General features: G+C 42.2%; 1 protein-coding gene across 1 annotated transcript in view; it reads right to left on the bottom strand.

Annotated features, from left to right (window-relative positions):
• Window positions 1-369: 369 nt before the first annotated feature.
• The window catches only part of C6 (complement C6), a 57,911-nt gene continuing 38,028 nt past the window's right edge, over window positions 370-20,252 (bottom strand). Inside the window, exons 12-19 of the mRNA XM_037138522.2 lie at window positions 19,808-20,033; window positions 18,760-18,931; window positions 18,343-18,454; window positions 16,872-17,004; window positions 15,798-15,986; window positions 10,173-10,263; window positions 7,674-7,915; window positions 370-1,092 (exon numbers count right to left, since the gene is read on the bottom strand). Of these exons, the coding sequence (XP_036994417.2) occupies window positions 911-1,092; window positions 7,674-7,915; window positions 10,173-10,263; window positions 15,798-15,986; window positions 16,872-17,004; window positions 18,343-18,454; window positions 18,760-18,931; window positions 19,808-20,033 (1,347 nt within the window). The 3' untranslated portion in view covers window positions 370-910. The remainder of the gene's footprint in view (window positions 1,093-7,673; window positions 7,916-10,172; window positions 10,264-15,797; window positions 15,987-16,871; window positions 17,005-18,342; window positions 18,455-18,759; window positions 18,932-19,807; window positions 20,034-20,252) is intronic.

The raw sequence follows: 20,252 nt of genomic DNA, 5'->3' as shown, positions 1-20,252 counted from the left end.
TCTGAGAAACAGGGTCTACTTAGTGTGGCCTAATACGAAAGGTCTGATGTCCTTGAAAAACTACTCCCTGAAAATTCTCTGATTTTACATCCAGCACAGGCTTTCAGTTTAAAGACTCTGGGAGGCACTTCAGCCGAGGCAAAGAGAATCTCCTTTCTCCTTCCTAAGAAACTGGAACTGCAGAAATTTATTAACCACTCTAACCAGATAATTTCCATTCGAGTCCAAGCATCCTTACTGTGATGCTTATTGCTATTGGAATATTTCCTTGCACAAGATGAGGCATAGGGTAGGACTCACCCTTCCCTGCCTTATTCTCTTCATAGTGATTATCACCATTGAACAGATTATGTAATTTATGTGCTCGTTTTATTCTCTGTATGTCTTCCTCCACATGAATGTGAGTGTCATGAAGGCAAACAGTTTTGATTGTTTTATTCACTACTGTTTTGCCAGTACCTTAACCAGTACTTGGCACTTTATAAACATTCAGAACTGCCTGTTGAATGAATGTGTGAAGGTTGGATTTCAAGAACATGTTTTACAAGTTGTTGTAGATTTCTGTTTATTGACTCATTGAAGAAAATTGTGGTGTTTGTCATTATTTCTACTTGGGAGGATGCTTAATACCACAGGTGTCATAAGGTCCTCCAAAGTGCTATCATTTTAATGCAAACGTGAACAGAAGGGTTTACTGGATTGATATGGAAGGTGTTACCGAAGGATGTACTGCAGGGTTTCAGGGCTGAAGCTGGAGGGGAAGCCAAGGCAGGAGAGGCGGGGAGAATAAGGAGAAGAAACTAACAGAAGAATGTGTCAGTACCTTCTGGGCATGCCAGTCTGCTGTTGGTACAAGAAGGCCCATTTGTAGGGATTAGTTTTGGACAGTTAATCTGTTTATCAGGAACTGTCAGGCCTCACACATTCCAGAATGCAGGATTTCCACTCTCCTGCTGGCACATTTTACAGTTCCTATTTCGCATATGTTCACTGTCTTACTCCTTGTCGATGACCCCATTCTGACGCAGTAGAGCTGATCTCCACCCTTGGTGCACTGGGTGGGCAACATACAGACACATCTGGAGGTAGAGGCTGCAATGAGAGAGAGAGACCATGTGACTCTCCATAGTATTCCAGTTGGCTTTTACCAGACTTGTCTTCAGAGTGGCGAGCTCCTGGGTAGCCATAAATGAGAAAGCTGAAACAAAGGCAGTGACCCAGAATACCCAACTGTGGCTGAGGGGAGTCACCTGGACTTAATCAAGCAGAATGCACAGTAAGCCAGTAAGATCCAGCCATTAGGCTATCTCTGACCTTGCCTTCTGCTCACGGCCCCATCCAATCAGTTCCATCCTGCCGGGCCATTTCCACAGTGTCTTCCATTAGTCCCTTCTGTTCTTTTCTCACAGTCACTGCCAAAGTGCACTTGTCTTTATCACTTATTGAACATGTACTATGAACCCCACACAGCAGGCTGAGTGGTATGCATGCTTTATTTCCATTCATCCTCACAACAAGCATATACAATACATGTTAACATACCAATTACACAGATTAGGAAACTGAGTTTGGAGACATTAAGCGATTTGTCCATGGTCCCACATTAGTAAGTGGTAAAGGCAGGTTTTCAAATCCTAAATGACTCATAGGCCTGAACTCCATAACCTAACTTTATCTATTTGTTTATTATTTCTTTCTAGGATATTCCTCAGTGATGCCAGTTAAATTGGGTAATTCTCTTACAAATGAGGCCTGGTTTCAGAACCACATAATCACTTCATAATTCATATAAATTTCGTGTTTATGAAATAGTATCAGAATAATCATTTAGGCATAGGTCTTGTGTCATAGAAATGTACGCTTGTGACCTATTTGATCCTATTAACCAATTTTACTCCATTAAATTCAATAAAGAAAAAACCACTTAGGAATAAAGTTACCGAAGCTAAGTATGTTAAATCAGAGATTCATTTATCTATGTATATGTTTTAACCAAAGTTCCAGGCCCTTCACACCTTGGCCTCGCTTCCTTTTGCAACATTACCTTTTCTGCTTTCTCCACTCCAGGTAGAGTGACCTGTTCTCTCCTTCTGAAAGGCGCTCCCATTTTTTCCTTTTGCCCATACCATTCTCTCTCTCTCTTTTTTTGGTCAGTTGAATGTGCTTTGTCCTACTTTCCCCCACGTGTCCAGTTTCTACAAGTTTTACATCCGCCATGGAACATTTCATCGCCTCTTACATCCACATCAATCTTCTATTTAACTAAACTTTAATGGTGTAAACTTGTCAGTACTATAGCTGACATTTTCGTACTTTCTCATTAGTGAGCTTTTCATATGTCTTTCTCCAAGATGATTACAAGTGCTTTGCTCAAACCAGTAACTGTGGTTCATCCATCAGCATGTCCCACTCAGTTCTTATGATGGCACTCAGTTAATTCTGCTTTGTCCATAGATTTCATATTCTGAATTTGAGGTGCAGATATACATATTCAAAATGAAATGTATCTGATGGATCTGGGATAATTCATGTTGCCAAAACATCTAAGTCGGGCTGAGAGTCAGCAGTGATTTTATTAATGAGTAGCTTCTTTTAGGAAGATATCAATGCTAACCCCCCACGTGTTTCAACTGATGGGAGAAAACAAGGAAAGGAAGTGGGGAGATACTCATATGCACAGGCTTTCTGCCGTTGGTAGGAACATTTTCATGGGAAAGCATTTCCCTTCTATGCCCTCTGCCAGTCAGCTAGAGCAGATTCTAGATTGGGAAATTTTGTGCATTGTTGGAAAGGTCAAGGCCTGGTGAAGGACAGGAGACTGTTCCATCTCTCGAGAAGCCACAGTCTCTACTACTCTTGGGATAGTGATGGCTTCAAGGCTCTGAGGAAGGTTATCTTCAGATGACTAGCACCGAGGCCTTTCCCATCACCTCTGTTCACTTGTCCTTCTGCACTCAGTTCTCGTGCTTGCAACCTCATGAAACCTTTCCAGGCCAGAAGGTATTTCTCCCTCCTACAGCTCTTTACATGCAGCCGTGCATTAAAATTATTCATGCCATAATCGTGTACAGTTGCTCCTTCAGTTATGGTGAATGATTTCAGTGCACAGAATCCTTTAACTTCACCCATCCCATCATACTTTGTACAGTGACTTCCACATATTGAATAACAAATGGCTATTTGCTGAATAAATCCTCTCCTCCTGTTGGTTGATAGTGGGTATTTTTTGAAATTCAGACAAAACACTTAATATTAATAAAATAGGCTCCTTGCAAGATCATTTGTGTTCTAACCGTTGAAAAGTGAACTTCATGTTACTTTGAAGTTTAGTTTTAAACTTTTTCTTATTTCATTTTAGAAAGAGAAGGAAATGAGTAGTAATGTACACAGTAATTGAGAACACAATTTAGTCATGGTGACATTCACATCGACTCAAGGTGAATAATCTCCCAACTTGCCATGAGCAGATTAGGTATAAAACACATTTTTGGCTTTTTCTTTCTTTATAAATGCTGTGGTTTGTACATGGTTCTGTAGTGCTGCCTGAACTGAACTCCCTGGGACATTGACTTTCTCTCTGTAAGTACAGAAGGCTGCCAGAGGCAGCCCGCATCTCCTGGGGAGAAGATGCTTTCTGTTCTCTGATTGTGTGCAGGATCAAAGAATTCCTTAAATAATGTAAATATCCCATTAAGACATACTTATGTTATTACCTTAAGCCAACCCACTAACTCGAGCAAAATCAGTGTTTCAAACATTTTAGTGTTTCTTTTAGATAAACTTAAGACTCCTGGCATTTAGATATATATAAAACAAAGAATTAACAGTAAAAGCAGATTTTTGTGCTGTTGTAAGCTGCAGCTTACTTGTTACTCAGACAGATTTAAAAAAGTACCCTGGCTGATGTAGCTCAGTGGATTGAGTGCAGGCCTGCGAACCAAAGGATCATGGTTCGATTCCTAGTCAGGGCACATGCCTGGGTTGCAGGCCACTTCCCAGCAGGGGATGCACAAGAGGCAACCACACATTGATATTTCTCTCCCTCTCTCCTTCCCTTCCCCTCTAAAGATAAATAAATAAAATCTTTTAAAAAAGAATATGTGGAAAAATAGTGAAAAAACAAAAACAAAAAAAAAATAAGTCCTTTGCCATCGAAGAGCTCCCTCAGACCTATTCTCTGCAATAAATGAGGAGGAAGGCAAGTCAGCAGTGAACACAGCTCTGCATGCCGGAGCTGCCTGTTATTGCACAGACAGGCACCATTTTTCTTTGGTCTCCTGTCCAAATTCCTCTTATTGTCTGTATGTATTTTTGACAAAACTGTTCTCACACTACAATTTTCAAAGAAAAGGAGCATATTTTAAATACAAAATGGTGTTGCATCATACTGACAGTTTTTTCCTACCACAAATTATTGTTTCTGAGAGAGATGGCAGCTGGGTAATGGTGTTGGTCAAGCAGTGAAAGAATGAATGACAGTGTTTCTGTATGAGATGATTTAGTGGTGATCAGAATGAGGCAATGTGCTTAGCGGGCCCTGGGTTGCTGTCTCGAACAATGAAATTGCCTTGTTCAGACACGGCTGGGAGGTTGGAAGCCGCAGACATCATCACACTAAGTTGTCACCATCATATGGCCTGCTGACCATGGCTCCTGTGGCTACCCTCTGCCATGAGTTCAGTCCTGCCACCTGCCAAGGGAGCTGGGTCTTAGTCACCAGCTTTGGGTAGATTGGAATGAAACTGTATTTGGGTAACAGGGACCTCTCCCTTTTTCCAGGGCTGAGTTGAGGAACATTAGGCTGGAAAGTGAAAGAGGAGTCAAAGGATATAGTGAACCTGTCCACATGGTATGCGAATATAGCCCAGCCCCTGATTCAGAAAACTGACGGGGAGCCAGTCGGCACCCAGGACCCACGCCCACAGATAGGATTTCCCCATGGGGAATCAGGCCTGCATTATACCTAGGCTGCTATGAGGCTTGCTTTTGCTAAAACTCCCTCACCCTGAATTGAGGCAGAAAGTGTTTACTCCATATCTTTAAAGTAACTTCCTAAAATCTATGCTAAACCTCCCAAGGGTGGAGTGTAACCAGTTCAACCACTTTTTCCTTTACATTTGCAAATATCCTTTTTCTTTGTAGTAATTAGCAAATTCCTTTCCTTTGATATCTGTAAAAGGGAACCTGTGCCTCAATTGTAAATGAGGACTTTACTTGATGTAATGTGCCCAGAAAAGCAATAAAAGCCTATCCAGGCAGGGGTAGGCTTTCTCAGGGCCCTTTCTCTCACTCAGAGAGCAGCCATGCCATCCCTTTTTCTCCACAAGACTTCTGTAGTCCATGAGAATTTCTTCATTGCATCCACAACACACAGACCCCATGGGCCAGGATCCACATCAAACACATCAAAGGGAATGATAAGGTTTTCCCCCGAAAGGAAGGTGGTTTTACCAAAGGTTAGATGTAACAATTGCATACTTTATGCCTCCTTTTAAGGCATGTTTTTGAAGAGCGTCACAAGGGAAATCTAGCTGCCTGTGTGAGTTCTGTTAAATTCTAATCCCAACCCATATTTGGCCATAATCCCAACCCATGAATATATATATATTCATGATATATATATATATATATATATATATATATATATATATATATATATATATATATATTACATGAAGCTAATCTGGGCTATTTCAGGGTTAAACTTCATCTCAGAGCAAACATACTGCTGTGAAGTTTCTGCTTCCAAGACGTTCACAAATAAAATGTAAATAGTCAATACACTTACAGAAAGTGGAAGTGGAATGCCACTTTCTAAGCACCAAACTGGCAAAGCTATGGAGGCACGTAAGTCTAGGTCTGGTGAGGATGTGGGAGGGGGGTCTTCACCACACATTGCAGACAGAAATAGAATGTCTGAAAAGTATTTCTGGACAGCAAGGTAATACAACAGACTTTATAGCTTAAAATAGTATTTAACTAGAAATTCTACTTTCTAAGATATACCCTACGAAAGTGATCTTACATTATAGATTTATCTATCACAGCACTGTTTATAATAACAAAACATTGGGGTAAACCTAAATGCCTAACAGAAGGTTGGTTAAAGAAATCACAAAAATGTCCGTACAGGCTTTTGCAGACATTAAAATGTATGCAGTGGAAAAAATAGTACCACATTTTTTTTTTCAGACTATAAGACACACCCCCCAATTTGGGAGGAAAAGGGGGATGTCTTATAGTCTGAATGTAGCTTACCTGGCTAGTAAATGTAGTTTACATTTACATTGGCGAAATATTATGTTATTTATGTTACTAAATATTTTGCCACATTTTTTGCTTCTATTTTTTTCCTATTTTTCTCCTCTAAAACCTAGGTCTGTCTTATGGTCTGGTGCATCTTAGAGTCCTAAAAATATGGTATATGATGCTAGGGAAATAATTTCATGATATAAGTGAAAAGCAGCAGTAGATAAAATAATATATAGAGTATGATCCTATTTTATTTTTTAAAAATGTGTAATACAATCAGGGCCACCCCTATGGAAAATTTTTCTATGGAATGCTTGTCTGTACAAACGATTCACATCACTCCAGTTCAAAGTGGCCGTGCCACACCTGCAGTCCAATCCCCAGCAATCTTTGGAGACACTGCCCTGCTGGTGGGTTCAGCAGGCTGCTCTCTAGGCACAGGAGTCTGGCTCTGAGCTGGGGATGACTCTGTGGACAGAAACCCTTAGAATATGTGGTTGATCCCAGACATGGTGGAGGAGAGCAGTCTAGGGTCTGAGAATGTTCCACAGCGAGAAACAGTGCCTGAGTTGCTGAGGAACCCTGTCTGGGTTCAGGGTGTCCTACTCGAATAACACTGTGCCTTGGCTAGTGCCAGGCACTACAAGAGGATGTAAAAAAAAAAAAAAAAACAACTGAGGGAGCTGCTTCAGCATTTGCTGCCCAAAAGGAACCCCACCCAGGCCAAGAGCACTCTATGTGTGCTGGACCCAGCTGGTCCCCACTGCCAGAGGGAAGCTTAGACAATGTTGATGCATGCTCTCCGAATCTGGGAGTGGGGAAGAGTGCCTGGTGCATGCAGCTGGGGTGAGGACTCCTCTTCCTGGGCTCTAACAGTGCTGCTGATGGTGCATGCATGGAAAGAGTAGAAAGGTTTACACCAAAGTGGTTAAAGCAGTTATTTCTCATTGTGGGTGGGTCATATTTTTCTTTTCTCTTTAAGTAACTTTACACATTTTTATAATTCTGTTTATATATATTCTGTTTTATATATGTAACAGAATATATATATTTTATTTATAAATTTATTTATAAAATTGTATAAAATTTACATATAAAATATATATTATGTATTTTATTCACTAACACAGACTAATTCTGTTTAAAGAAAGGAGCCCTGGCTGGTGTAGCTCAGTGGATTGATCGCGGGCCTGGGAACCAAGCAACCACGGTTCGATTCCCAGTCACGGCACATGCCTGGGTTGCAGGCCAGTTCTCTCCCTCTCTCCTTCCTTTCCCCTCTAAAGATAAATAAATAAAATATTTTAAAAAAAAAAGAAAGGTTCGTGTTAAGGGAGAGAGCAGAGACACAAATAGGATACACTAGCTGAGATGGATTTCAGGTGAGAGCATTTCCAGGAGGGGCTGCTCCCAGACCTTACCTGAGCACCTCTCCCAGTCGTAGCAGGTGTCATAGCCGCAGGGTTCTTTCTTTGTGCTATTGCGTCCCAATACTTTCCTCTCTATAGCCCAGGCTAATTGTGGGCCATCTTGGCAGGGACCAGCATGTAGAAAATGAAATTGCTGACTATTCATGCATTTCCCGGCCGCAAATTCACAAGCTGGTAAAGTAAAGGAAGGGCTGGAATCGGTATCATACACACAGAGGTCTTCCGAATAATGGCTGCCCAAGAGAGGAAAGAAAGCATTTACATGTGGGGACCAGGAAACAAGAAAAGGCATCTAGCCAGTTAAATGTGTTACCTTGATACTTAGTTATCTTGACCCTGCTCATCCCTCACCCCCCCGCCCCCATTTCTCTTCTTTCCATCCTCTGCATGCTCTGGGATTCATCTTTCTAAAATTTCATCTTAGTCTTGGTATCACCCCCAAAGCCTTTGAATTAAAATCTGAATTCTTAAATTCTGATAATGAAGATCTCCCATATTTTGACTCCAATCAACTTGCCTTTCTGGAATTATTTTTCCCACTCCCCTTAATTCTTCTTTATCACCTGGAAATTGTATAGCTTATTTTCTAAACTGGTAAGATCATTTTTCCCTTGCTGCCCTCTCATTCAAACAGCATTGTGTGGTCTCTCCTCTCTGCCTATCTCTGTGCAGCTCAATTCCTGTCTACATTTTGAAAATAACCCCCATTGACCTTGCACATGGCAGTCTGTACCTCTTCTGAACTCAGTAACACTCATTAACTGCAACACCAGAATCGTATTATACAGCTTTACAAGGGTGTTTGTGTTATGGTGAAGAGCATGCACTTCTAGGTTCTTCTTTGTTAACTTGCTTAATCTCTCTAAGCAGGTGATGGATCCTGTTACCAAGAGGTCCCCAGTGGCTATGGCCTTTGTCTTACTGAGAAGACAAGAACACCTTGGTTACCGCAAATCTGAGTCTCTTCTTTGATGCCAGTTTTAGAGTTAACAATCAGTGTACCAGCATTTAAAAGTGTTGCCAGGAACTAGAGCCCATGGCAGAGAAGAAAAGGCCACTTGCTCAGTTTGGAGAACTTAGGCTATGGGGCCAGTGACTCCCACCAGCTCCTTCAATGCCACAGAAAAGAGAGCTCAGGACGACAGAAAGAGGCCAGAGAGGGAGGGAAGAACTAGCATTCAAACCATTCCAGAGGGTAGTCTGTGTTCTCATGGTTTGGTATTACAAAGATAAAGAAAGAAGTTTCCTCTGGGGTAAATGGGCACTATGAAGGCTGTAAGTACTGCCCACCAGGCCATGTGCTGGATAAGATACTCTAGCAGCAAGAAGCTGCGTGGTGAACCACTTGTGGTAACAATGAGGAGGGTAGATAGAGCCACCTTGGGCTGAATTATGTCAGTGCATATGCAGAAAAAGATGCTGTAGCATTTAAATGAATGAATGACTGAGCCCCTACAGCCCTTTGCTAACCTGCAGCACAGAGGAACGTGAGAGCTAGTCATTTTTAAAGTCTAATGACTGGGCACAGTCCATGGGCTTCCTGCCAACATTCATTCTTTGTCCTCCTTGGTAACTTAATTTCATTCACAAATGCCTACATGTCCAGCCAGAGAACTGCATTCACAGCCTCCTTTTGGGAGACATGTGGCCATATGGATAAGAGAAAATTAAGGAAAATAAAGCACATGATGGGCCTTTCAGGAACCTTCCTTAAAAGAGAGACTGTGTCTGTTCTTGGTTTTCCTTTCCTCCTGGCGCAGCAGGGCAGTTTGGGACCAGGAGGTAATTTTAGGGCACCAGGCCAGAGAGTGGAAGGATCCTCGGTGCTTCCTGAAATGAGTGAACACCAAAGGGATTCCAGATGGCCTACCTCTGGGTGTATTTTGTGAGATAGAGAAACAAAATATCATCTTAAACTAATGTTGCAAAGATTTAATCCAAAGATTAAATTCAGCTGAAAGTAGCCCTTCAGCTAATAAGTGCCCTCAACCCTCCTGGGTTTGTTCATAAAAGAAAAGGCAGTTATAACAACAAAGATATATAATTTTTATTCTTCATGATCTCTGCCCCTGCATGAAAAAATAAACTGACAAAATGACCCCAAAATGACAAAGAGTGTGTGTGAACTCCACCCTCACACCATTTTCTCCAAGCTTTTGTAGTCAGGGCTTTGCCATATACTTGGGAAAAAGGAGGGCTTTGAGATAATTGAGTCTGAAGTTTTCAAATGGACAGAAATAAGTCTTTATAATAAAAACAAGACTTTAAATAAACAAAATCCATGAAAATATATGGAACTGAGCTGAGAGACGGTGAGAAAGCTTGCAACCAGTGGGAAGAAGGAATTCAACTGAACATAGTCACTATCAGCTATGTGAAAACTTAATATATTTCATGTTTGTGCATCAAGAAGCTCAGCTCCTCCATCAAGCTGGCTACACTAGACTGGTCTTCCCAGTTTCCAAACACAGTCTACGGAGTATCTCTTACTTGCAGTCTTCCTCTGGAGACATACAAACGCATCCAGATTCCGTTTCTTTTTGTCCTAGTTGACAATTGCCCCTTAATTTGCTCAGAACATCTGAAAGAAGAGAAAAATGGGTAATGAACAGTGCACAGTACAGATTCCAAACAATAAACCTGGATTTAGGAGCAAAGGCAATTTATCTCTTGCAGTTAAAGCATTCATTTTGGCTTTTTCCAAACAGGCAGTCATGAAATATCCCATCTGAAAGGTTCTTTCTAGCCCTCATGAGCTGTCATTTCCAACCTAACATTCCTATTAGATTCAGATAATTAAACAAAATAGAAATTTCTGTTCATTTGTTTTTTAAATATTTATTCAGCAACTATGGGATTCCTGGCACTACATTAGGTTTTAGGGGCAGAGTATTGAGCAAAGTTTTACCCAGGTCTTATACTCACAGAGCTTATAGTCTCATGGAGGTGGACAGATATTAATAAAAAATGTAACAATACCACCCTGGCTGGGTAACTCAGTTGGTTAGAGTGTCATCCAGATGCACCAAAGCTGTGGGTTTGATCCCTAGTCAGGGCACATACAAGAATCAACCAATGAATGCATAAATAAGTGGAACAACAAATTGCTATCTCTCTTTCTCTCTCTCTCTCAAATCAATGAAATTAAAAAATATATACAAATAGAATTGCTGTCCTTAATACTATCAAAGAGAAAGCATATAATCAAGAAAATTGATATAGCTAGGAAGGTTAGAAATAGTAAAATGAGAAAAGGGGAACTTTTCAAAGCAAAGGAAACATCATTATAAAAGTGCTCAAGACTCTGGCTGGTGTGGCTCAGTGGACTGAGTACTGAACTGTGAAACAAAGGGTCACTGGTTCAATTCCTAGTCAGGGCACATGCCTGGGTTGTAGGCCAGGTCCCCAGCAGGGGGCATGCTAGAGACAATCACACATTGATGTTTCTCTCCCTCTTTTCCTCCCTCCCTTCCCCTCTCTCTAAAAATAAGTAAAAAAAAAATCTCTTTTAAAAAAAAAGGTGCTCAAGAGAGCAACATGTGGAACTGGACACAAGGTGATTGAAGTGCATAAAAACAAGCGTATGGGAGAAGGTATAGCCTTGGGCAGGGTCTTATAAGGCCTTGGAAAGACGGGTGTTCTTACTTTATAAGCTGTGGAAGGTCTTTGATGGGTTTAAGCAGGTGTGACAAAATCAGGTGTGGTTTTTGAAAAAGAAATTAATTCTGGATCCCGTGCAGAGGATGGAGAGGCACGGTAGTCAAGAGAGCTTTGGGTAGACAACTTGTGAGGTTATTGTAGTAGATAAAATAGATGATGTTGCACATTGTGGGTGAGATATGAGAACTGTGAAGCATGATTCTTAGGTGTATTGTTTGCTTAAGAGACTAGACATGGGTCCCTTCACTGAAATAGAAAATACTGGATGTTAGTTCTAGGGAGGGGAATGTGATGACTCGAGTTCCTCTCTGCATATATGAATGTGTGGTATCTTTAAGACATCTACACAGAATAGATGTATAGAAATCTGGATATTCAGGTCTAAAACTCAGTGGAGGAGTCTGTGCTGAAGATTTCCACTTGTCATTAGTGTATGGGGGGTCATCCAAGCTATGGGTAGGGGTGAGACTCCCCAGCAGGGGAGCGTAGTAGCATATAGGTGGGGAGACAGACTGGAGCCTTGAGGAGCTTCAGCATTAAGTGCTGAATTTCCTCAAGGCTCCTGTCCAAAGTAGAGGTGGTAGCCAGAGAGGTAGAATCTAAGGAAGACAGCATCCTATCTTGGAAACCACAGAAAGAACATATACACTGACGGTCAGCACTGTTGAATGCGGCTGAGAGGTCAGGAAAGATGAGGAGCAAAATATTGTCTGTTGCAATTAGCAATGCAGGTAACAGTGATGACAATTCTGCAAATGGGTGCTGGGGAGCAGTGGCTTGAGAGTATGATTTTCTTAGAAGAATCAATAAAGAAATGTAATGGGACTATTTATACTTGCATGATATTCTGGGTACTAGGATAGTATGATCAAAAAAAGAAGGAATGAAAACAGCAGTGGTCCCTTTCTCCATGAATCTAAAGGGTAGTGGGAAAACAGACATTAATCACAATCATAGCAATGGGTTCACACTTAAAGGCTCAGATAGTTGTTCTGAAGACAGAGAACATGGTTCTGGGAGATCGCATAAGATAAGACCCCAATTGAGAAATGTAAGCAAAATCCATAAGGAAACGACACTTGAGCTAAGATGAGGAAGTGACTAGCGTGCATGTGAGGAAGGGAAATTAAAGTAGAGAGAATAGCACTCAGGTGTATTGGAAGGGAGGGGAACTCTTGGATATCTGCTTGCCGTAAGGCTCATCCGGAGAACCTTTACACTGGCTGAGTCGGGCCTGGAACTGACCCCTGGAGCTCGGGGGCTGAAACACTTCCCAGGACTGAATCTGACGAAGCCACGGGACTACACTGGTGTCTCCGACAAGTGATTGTCAAAGGAGGACAGCGGGCAGCTATGTATTCTGCCACTTTAGATGACAGAACAAGAGACCCTGCTCATAGTTCCTCCTCTTAGCCGATCAAGATTGAAGGTTTGAGAAAGGAAGGTTTATGTTAGAGGTGAAAATAAAGGTTGAAAGAATTGGTACATTTTCTTCTTTGCTGCCATTGCCATTTCCTGCTACTCTGTTAGGACTCTCACTCCATTTGGTGAAATCTGGCCCAGAACTTGCATGAACATAGAGACCTACAGCCACTGGTTGGGCCTCAGAGAGTAAGATTTCCAGGAACATGGGATTGTGTTTCATTTCTTGTATAGCTTTATCTCTTCGCCCTTTGGAAATAAATCCACACCTAGGTCGGGGAAGGACTGCAAACCACACATTGTTTCCAAAGAGAATCACCTTGAGCATTACCCAGTCCCTGGGGAGCTGACATTGTCAAGGATCACAGCAAGGAGTCTTTGTTCCCTTGCTGAGAGTCAGGTTGGAGGCGGAGCTGGCCCTCAGCATCCCACACTCCCCAGCACATTTTGTAGGCAACATGGAAATAAGGACATCGCCTTGTGTGAGGGGCCAAGGCTAGGGGATCCTCTGGAGAGGCTGATTTCTCGGAGGAAGGAAACTAGTAACTGTAAAGCGTGCGGCATCTCATTTTTTCACGTTGAAAGAATCCAAAGTCCTTCCCTGGCCCACAAATGTCCTGAAAGTGTCTTTGCCTCACAGGTCCCCCACCCTGAAAGAGTGCTCAGTTTCACTGATGAGTTTTTTCTTTCTTTCTGTGACTTCCTTCATTAATCATTTTTGTCAGTGTCGTTGGAGAGAAAGTATATGGGAGAGGATATTGGTTTCCAATATCTCGATGCAGAACATCTCATTACCCCTCAGTTTGGATTATAAATGCAGTTTCTTTTTCATACAGTCATGCACCTATGTGCGTGTGTGTACACGTGCTGCCCATTGCACAGAGAAGAGGAGGCCTCCTCCGATGCCCAGAACCTTTGCTCTCTGCAGCCTGTGTATCCCAAACATTTCTTCCCCTTTCACATGCACCATTCGAAGTCAGTTGAGACCACGCTACAATATTTACCTGAAGTTCTTACAAATTTTCACGAGACCTCTTTATCAATACTTTTAAGGTTATGTAGCAGGTTAACTTTTTTCCTTTCCTTCACACCTTGTAAAAACTCAGAAGAGGATAAAGAAGGCAAGATGGCAAAGAGCTTGGGGAATTAGCACAGTTCCTGCTTGACCCAAACTGTCTGGCCTTGGGTCTAATTTACCTTGTCAGTGCCTCCTGTGTTTTCATTAGCAAAATGGGCCTAATCACATCTGATCTCAGATACGGCCTCAAGGGTTCTCTGATTAAAAGTGAGACATTATCTGAACAAGCATGTTGAGAAATTCAGAAGACATGAATTGGTAGAAGCTCTGTTAACTGTTTTATCGCCCTCCATGTAAGTAAGTGACTTGCCAGGCTATTCTCTGGTCCCTCTATGCCAGCTGCCTGTCCGACACTGAACTTCATGACTTATATGATTCCTCTCTCTCAAGCTTCACACTTTTGTTCCCACCAGTCAAACAGAGTCAGGTTTGTTTCAAATCTATTTATGGCAGTCGTTATTATAAATGTATATGTCAATTAAATATATCAACTGATGAAATAAGGAGAAAAAAGGAGTTATTTTTATACAAACTAAATGAAAAACTTTGAATGAGTATAAGCAATTAGCAAAATTTTGTTTTGAATTAATTGTAAAGTAGAGTATTATGAAAGAATAAGAAAAATATATACAAATTGTAAAGCATTGTCCAGTTAATTTGCTTAAAAATGCCTTTAAAATAATGCTTATCAACTCTACACACATTTGGATGAGCTAGGACAGATTTTAAACAAAGACTAAATGCTGATTCCACTGCTAGGATTATATCCTAAGAATCCTAAAACATCAATATCGAAGAACCTATGAACCACAATGTTCATAGCAGCACAATTTACAATAGCCAAGAGCTGGAAGCAACCTAGGTGCCCATCAGTAAATGAATGGATCAAAAAATTGTGGTACATATACACAATGGAATTCTATGCAGCAGAGAGAAAGAAGGAGCTACTACCCTTTGCAACAACATGGATGGAACTGGAAAGCATTATGCTGAGTGAAATAGGCCAGGAGTTGAAAGACAAATACCATATGATCTCACCTTTAACAGGAAGCTAAACAACAAAACAAACAAGCAAGCAGAATAAAAACAAAAACACTAAAATAGCGAACAAGGGGACAGTGACCAGAGGGGAGAGGGAAGGGAATTTAAGGGGGAAAAGGGGAGGGATTTGGAGGAACAAGTATGAAGGACACAGGGATGAGGACTTGGGGGGAGGAAATGGGAGGGAGGTGGGGAGCACGGGGCGGGGGAGGCTGGGATGGGAGAAATAGACAAAAAACTGTACTTGAAAAATAACTAAATAAAATTTTTTAAAAAAGACTAAATGCTGGACCCTTTCTAGTTTAGTGACATCAGAATCAGGGGGTGGCACTTGGGCTTAAAGACATGCCCCTCCTGGAGTTAAAAACAATTGTATCAGAGCAACTGGTGTGAGATAACATGGTATGGGGTGAGATTCGTACTTGTTTTGTATGAGGAAGAAGTCTTAGAACTCAAATTAGGAGACTCGTTAGAAATAAGAGTTGGGTCCTACATCAGAAAATCGGTGAATAAATGTGCATTTCTATATTTCAAGAAAAATAAAATGCTCACATAATTGAAAAGTAGTGTGCACTGCTCTTTTTATAGCCCTCTACTTTAACCAATTTTCAGTTAACTGCCGCGTCTGACTGTGTTTAGATGAGGGAACTTGCACTCCCTCAAAATACTGAAGTCCATCGAAAAAGAAAAATGATCCCGATCTCTAAACTTGGAATGTACCCACTTGGCCAGTAACTTCACATTTCTGCCTGACCTCTTCATCGACGCAGGATGACGTAGCACCTCATTACCTGTACAACCTGCCTTGTCCTCCCAAAACACACTCGAGAGACAGCACCACTCGAGGAGCTGCGCTCCAGTCTTGGGAGGCGCCCCCTTGGCAGGCCCAGACAGAGCACTGAGCTGCTACTCACCGTTTTCACAGGTGAGTGAGTCTGAAATGGGTGGCGTCCAGGAACCCTCTGTGCACGTGTACCTTGATGGCCCAGAAATGGCAAAGCCTTTGGGACAGGTTAGGTCAATGGATTCACCAATTTCATATGATATCTGAAACGGTGACAGTGACAGAACATCCTGCACAACTGGCTTGAGGCACTGTGTTCCTGCAGGCAGAAAAACATTTACCATGTGTTTAGTGGAGCTCAGAATAGTCACTGGTTGTAGGCAGGTTTTATACAGCCCAAGAGGGGATTTTAATGCGATTTATTGCATTTGGTCTGCTTTAATGCTGCCTTTTGATCAGAAAACCCAGAGGGGTTGAGGATCCCAGGCTTCCCCTGCAAACCTTCCTTTAGCTCCTTTATCTGAGGTTCCCCTGCTAAGGAACTCGCTCCAGCCACTTCCAACTTTCATTGTATGATTGGGACCTCTTCCCTCTTCTTGTTTGACCCAAAGCAAGTCACCTCATTGCGAGTGATACAGAGGCGGGGCATGGTAATTGATGCTAGTCTCAATTCTGCCTCATGGAGTCCCATAACAACTCTTTGGAGTTCCCACGTGAGCCCTGCTTGAATTCCATTTTGACACTTCTATAGCACAGATATGTGTGGAGCATACAAACTCATCCTCTCCTCCTCGGGAACGGATGTGAACGTGCTCCAAGGAGAAAACTGCATTTCCCGTAAAATCCCATTTCTGAGACATACAGGGTGTTAAGTATCATCTTCCTGGGACTCATCCATTTGCATCAGTTTGTACGTCAGGCAAGGCAAGATGCCCCTGGTTAGATGCCGTGAGCAGACTTCCCAGATTCCTCTTTAAGCACAGGTTTGGCCACCCGGAGGCTAACTCGCCGGGGCAGAACTGAAACGTGAAGCTACTTTGAAATCTAATTTTAGCAGGTGAATCCTATTTTCTGCTTCACTAAAGCTTTTTTTACCAGCATTGTTCAAAAGCAGTAAACTGTACTGATCTATGGGTGTGGCTTTGCTTTATTTATTTTGGGCATATTCATCCCTAGTCCCGTGACTGGGGTGCCCAGTTCTCACGTTGGCATTCCACATCCGACTGTCTCCAGGTCCTGTCTGGTAAGCAGCGGAAGTACTGGTAGCCAACAAGTTTGAATCCGGTATAGCATGCGATTTCAGCATCTTCCCCAAATGAGTACAGTTTCTTTTCATTCTAGAACCAAAAGCGAAACCAGCAAGTTATTAGTGGTACGTATAATATTTCTGAAGGCAGTGAGGTCATCCTGGGCCCTTCCTATTCCTTCACCCTTGTATCTACTGAGTCACAGAGGCCTCTCAATTTCGACCTTTAAGTATCTCTCAGCGTGTTCCCCTCACCTTTGCCATGACCACTGCCTTTGTGCGTGGCGTTTATCACTTACAAGGACAACTTTCTAATGGGTCCCTTTTCTAATCCAGCTTCCATATCACTAATCTAAATCGATTAGAATTCTTTTTTTTCTTCCTTACAAACTCACTCCCCTGTATATGAGATGGCCTACTATTTCAAGAATTAAAAAAAGAAAAAGAAAAAGAAAAAGAAAAGAAAGACTACATGCTTATCCTTTAGCAGCTATAAACTGAATATATACTATATCCAACATATGCAAACATATGCAGTTGCCATGATGACTAATTGACTACAAATCATTTCAGAGTGTTAATTCCTAGTAAGCCGTTGGTCTTTATATATTTTCCGAACTATGGTTAATTAAAACACAACTACTGTTGTATATACGTGTGTACATTTTCAAGATAAAATATCTTATTTTCAAGATAAAATAATACAATTGAGAAAAAATGAATTTAAAGGCTTTTGTACAGAAAGGTAAAATTAAAATCAAAAGAAAGGTAAAATTGATTAGGGAGCACACCTTTCAATTTGAAATTGTCTCCTGGAAGTTTATATCTGAAGCACAGACCTGCCTGACTAGTGTGACCAAATATATATATTTATTTTTTTAAATCACAGCAACATATTGTGGCTTGATGAAAAAATGAAATGATGAATTACATACTAATTATATTAAAACTGTATTGAATAGTTAAGGGTGCTATAGGTCCCTAACTTAATAAGTCATTACAGACGCACTTCTACGATTACAGCCGAGACCAGTTTGTCTCCCTGATCACATGCTCAGGGTGGCCATTAGTCTGCTCAGACTCAGAATTAAACTGTCAGACCACAGTTGCAGGTTCTTACCCATCACCCAAACCTCTGTTATGCTAAGTTCCATTCTCCGTTCACATGTTCACGTAACCGCACTATTAGCCCAGGAATTAGCAGTGCCCAGTAACACAGGAACCTGTGCCAACGATCAGGCATAAAGACATCTCCGGGAGTTCAAGGTGGCAGAGTGGCCGACCGTTTTTAAGGGTCACTCTGTTTACTTTTTAAGTCAACAGAAGAGTGTCAAACTAGGAAAACAATAGCTCTAAATAAAAAAAAACATACTTTTTTTAAGTTCTATTTTTTGAACGCCACACCGAAAGTGAAGGTCAGGAGGCTTACTCGGATAAACCCGTTTTCTGGGGGAACCGGCTGAGCACACCCTGTATCTGATTCTCTGTCCGGAAGGTCTACTTCTTTCCTATATTCATCATCATGGATACATGCTTGTCCACTGAAAGGGAAGAACAAATGTGTACCTAATACAGTAAACGTGAGTGTGTGTAACACATATTCACATGTCTACATATATGTGCAGTCATATGCATACATACGCATTACATAGTGTGTATGTAATATATGTAACGATGAGAGAAAAGGGTAACAGCAGATGCACTATCTCACTAACACGCTTTGTTGGAGTAGAGAGAACGCCGATTATTTCTTTATTTAGCAGAGTAGGCCACTAACCCCGTAACTGTTAGCCTGTGCTAGCGGGTACCTGACCCATCCCTCCCCGTGCGCGTCCCGCCTCCTCACTTGTTCTCCATTATGGAGATCGTGCAGTGCTCCTCCTGCCGACTGTCCCCCTCACAGGGCTTCCCTCCTCGTTGGTGCGCGGGGTTGTTGCATTCCCGGGTTCTCGATCTCTTGTAGGTGACGTCGCACTGGCTCCAGGAGGACCAGCAGCCCCAGTTCCCATCCACTGCATCTGGCGCACGGGAAGACCCGCCCGCCGTCACCGTGTGCCCGAGAGGATGAGGGCTTTGGCAGCTGGCCGACTTGGTTTCCCCACTGTGTCGCGGTATCACCCTTTGCGGAGTATCGCGGGATTATTGTGAGGGTAAAGAGAAAGCAGCGCCTGACACGTGGCCTGATTTCCTTTTCCTATTCCCACAGCCCGGATCAAATGGCAACTAGTATGAATCATTTGCAACTGCCTGCAGTATATCACACACACAGGCATATGCATACACCTGTGCAGAAAAAGGAACTTCTTCTGAATACAACAGAATCAAACCATGTGTTTAAAGGCAGTGGGATACTTCCTCACTCCCAGGACACCTGCCCTAAGAAGAACTGCAGGTAACCGGGGCATCACTCAGTCCTGAATGAAAGCCTTGGTTCCGGCTGAATGTATCGCTAATACCCAGCCATTCTCATTCTACATTACAATACATAAAAAGGGCTTATCACAATACTATCACACTTTTATTTCATAATATTTTGTATTATTTTATTTATTTCATGTTACAGGCATTGTGCTGTGTGTCCTTTATATATATGTGTGTGTGTGTATACACACACACACATATATATGATACATCTTTGGATATGCTTAATGGATGAACAGATGGAGGCTCAGAGAGGCTAGGTGACTTTCCCAAGGCCACATCATTGGTAGGTCACAACCGACACATCCCAGGGCTGTCTGACCCCAGCATCTAGCTTTTTACAGGCTTATTTCCCCCCTGTGTTTGCATGAAGTGGAAGATGCTAATAGGAGTGTTTTTGTTTGAATGGACCAACCTCACATGTCTTTTGGAGGAGAAAAGGTGTGTGCCTCAAGTCAGTTATTGACACTTACCAGATTTATAATCCGGGGCCCGTTTCTCACAGTTGTCACCGTAGGTGCCGCTCTGGCACACACACAGACACTGGGTCCCAGAGAGTGTGGGGCGGCCATTGTTTGGGCACGGAGCACACTGGCAAGGGTCGAACTTGGCTGCATATTCTTGAAAAGCTTTCCTGAGGTTGTTCCGTCTGGTCACAGCACAGGCGACGTTTCTCACCAAGTCTGTGATGGGAGCAAGCTAAGAGCAGATGGCAGAGAGGAAGTCCCGTCACAGTGACATCCTTTTGCACGTTGTCATCGCTGCCCAATTCTTGTGGAATGGGAGGCAAGGCCCAGAAAACCCCCACACTTCAAAGGGATTATGGCAGAATATAGTGCATCTGCCAGTGGAGAAAAAGGGGGGACACAGGGGTTTCCTACTCTTCTTCAGTGGGTGCGGCAACTCTCAGCAAAATCA

Source organism: Artibeus jamaicensis, unplaced genomic scaffold (assembly GCF_021234435.1).
Source record: "Artibeus jamaicensis isolate MK-2021 breed Jamaican fruit bat unplaced genomic scaffold, CSHL_Jam_final scaffold_369, whole genome shotgun sequence".
NCBI classification, from domain to species: domain Eukaryota; kingdom Metazoa; phylum Chordata; class Mammalia; order Chiroptera; family Phyllostomidae; genus Artibeus; species Artibeus jamaicensis.
Note: the sequence above shows the minus strand (reverse complement) of the source record. Positions and strands in the feature narration are given on the sequence as shown.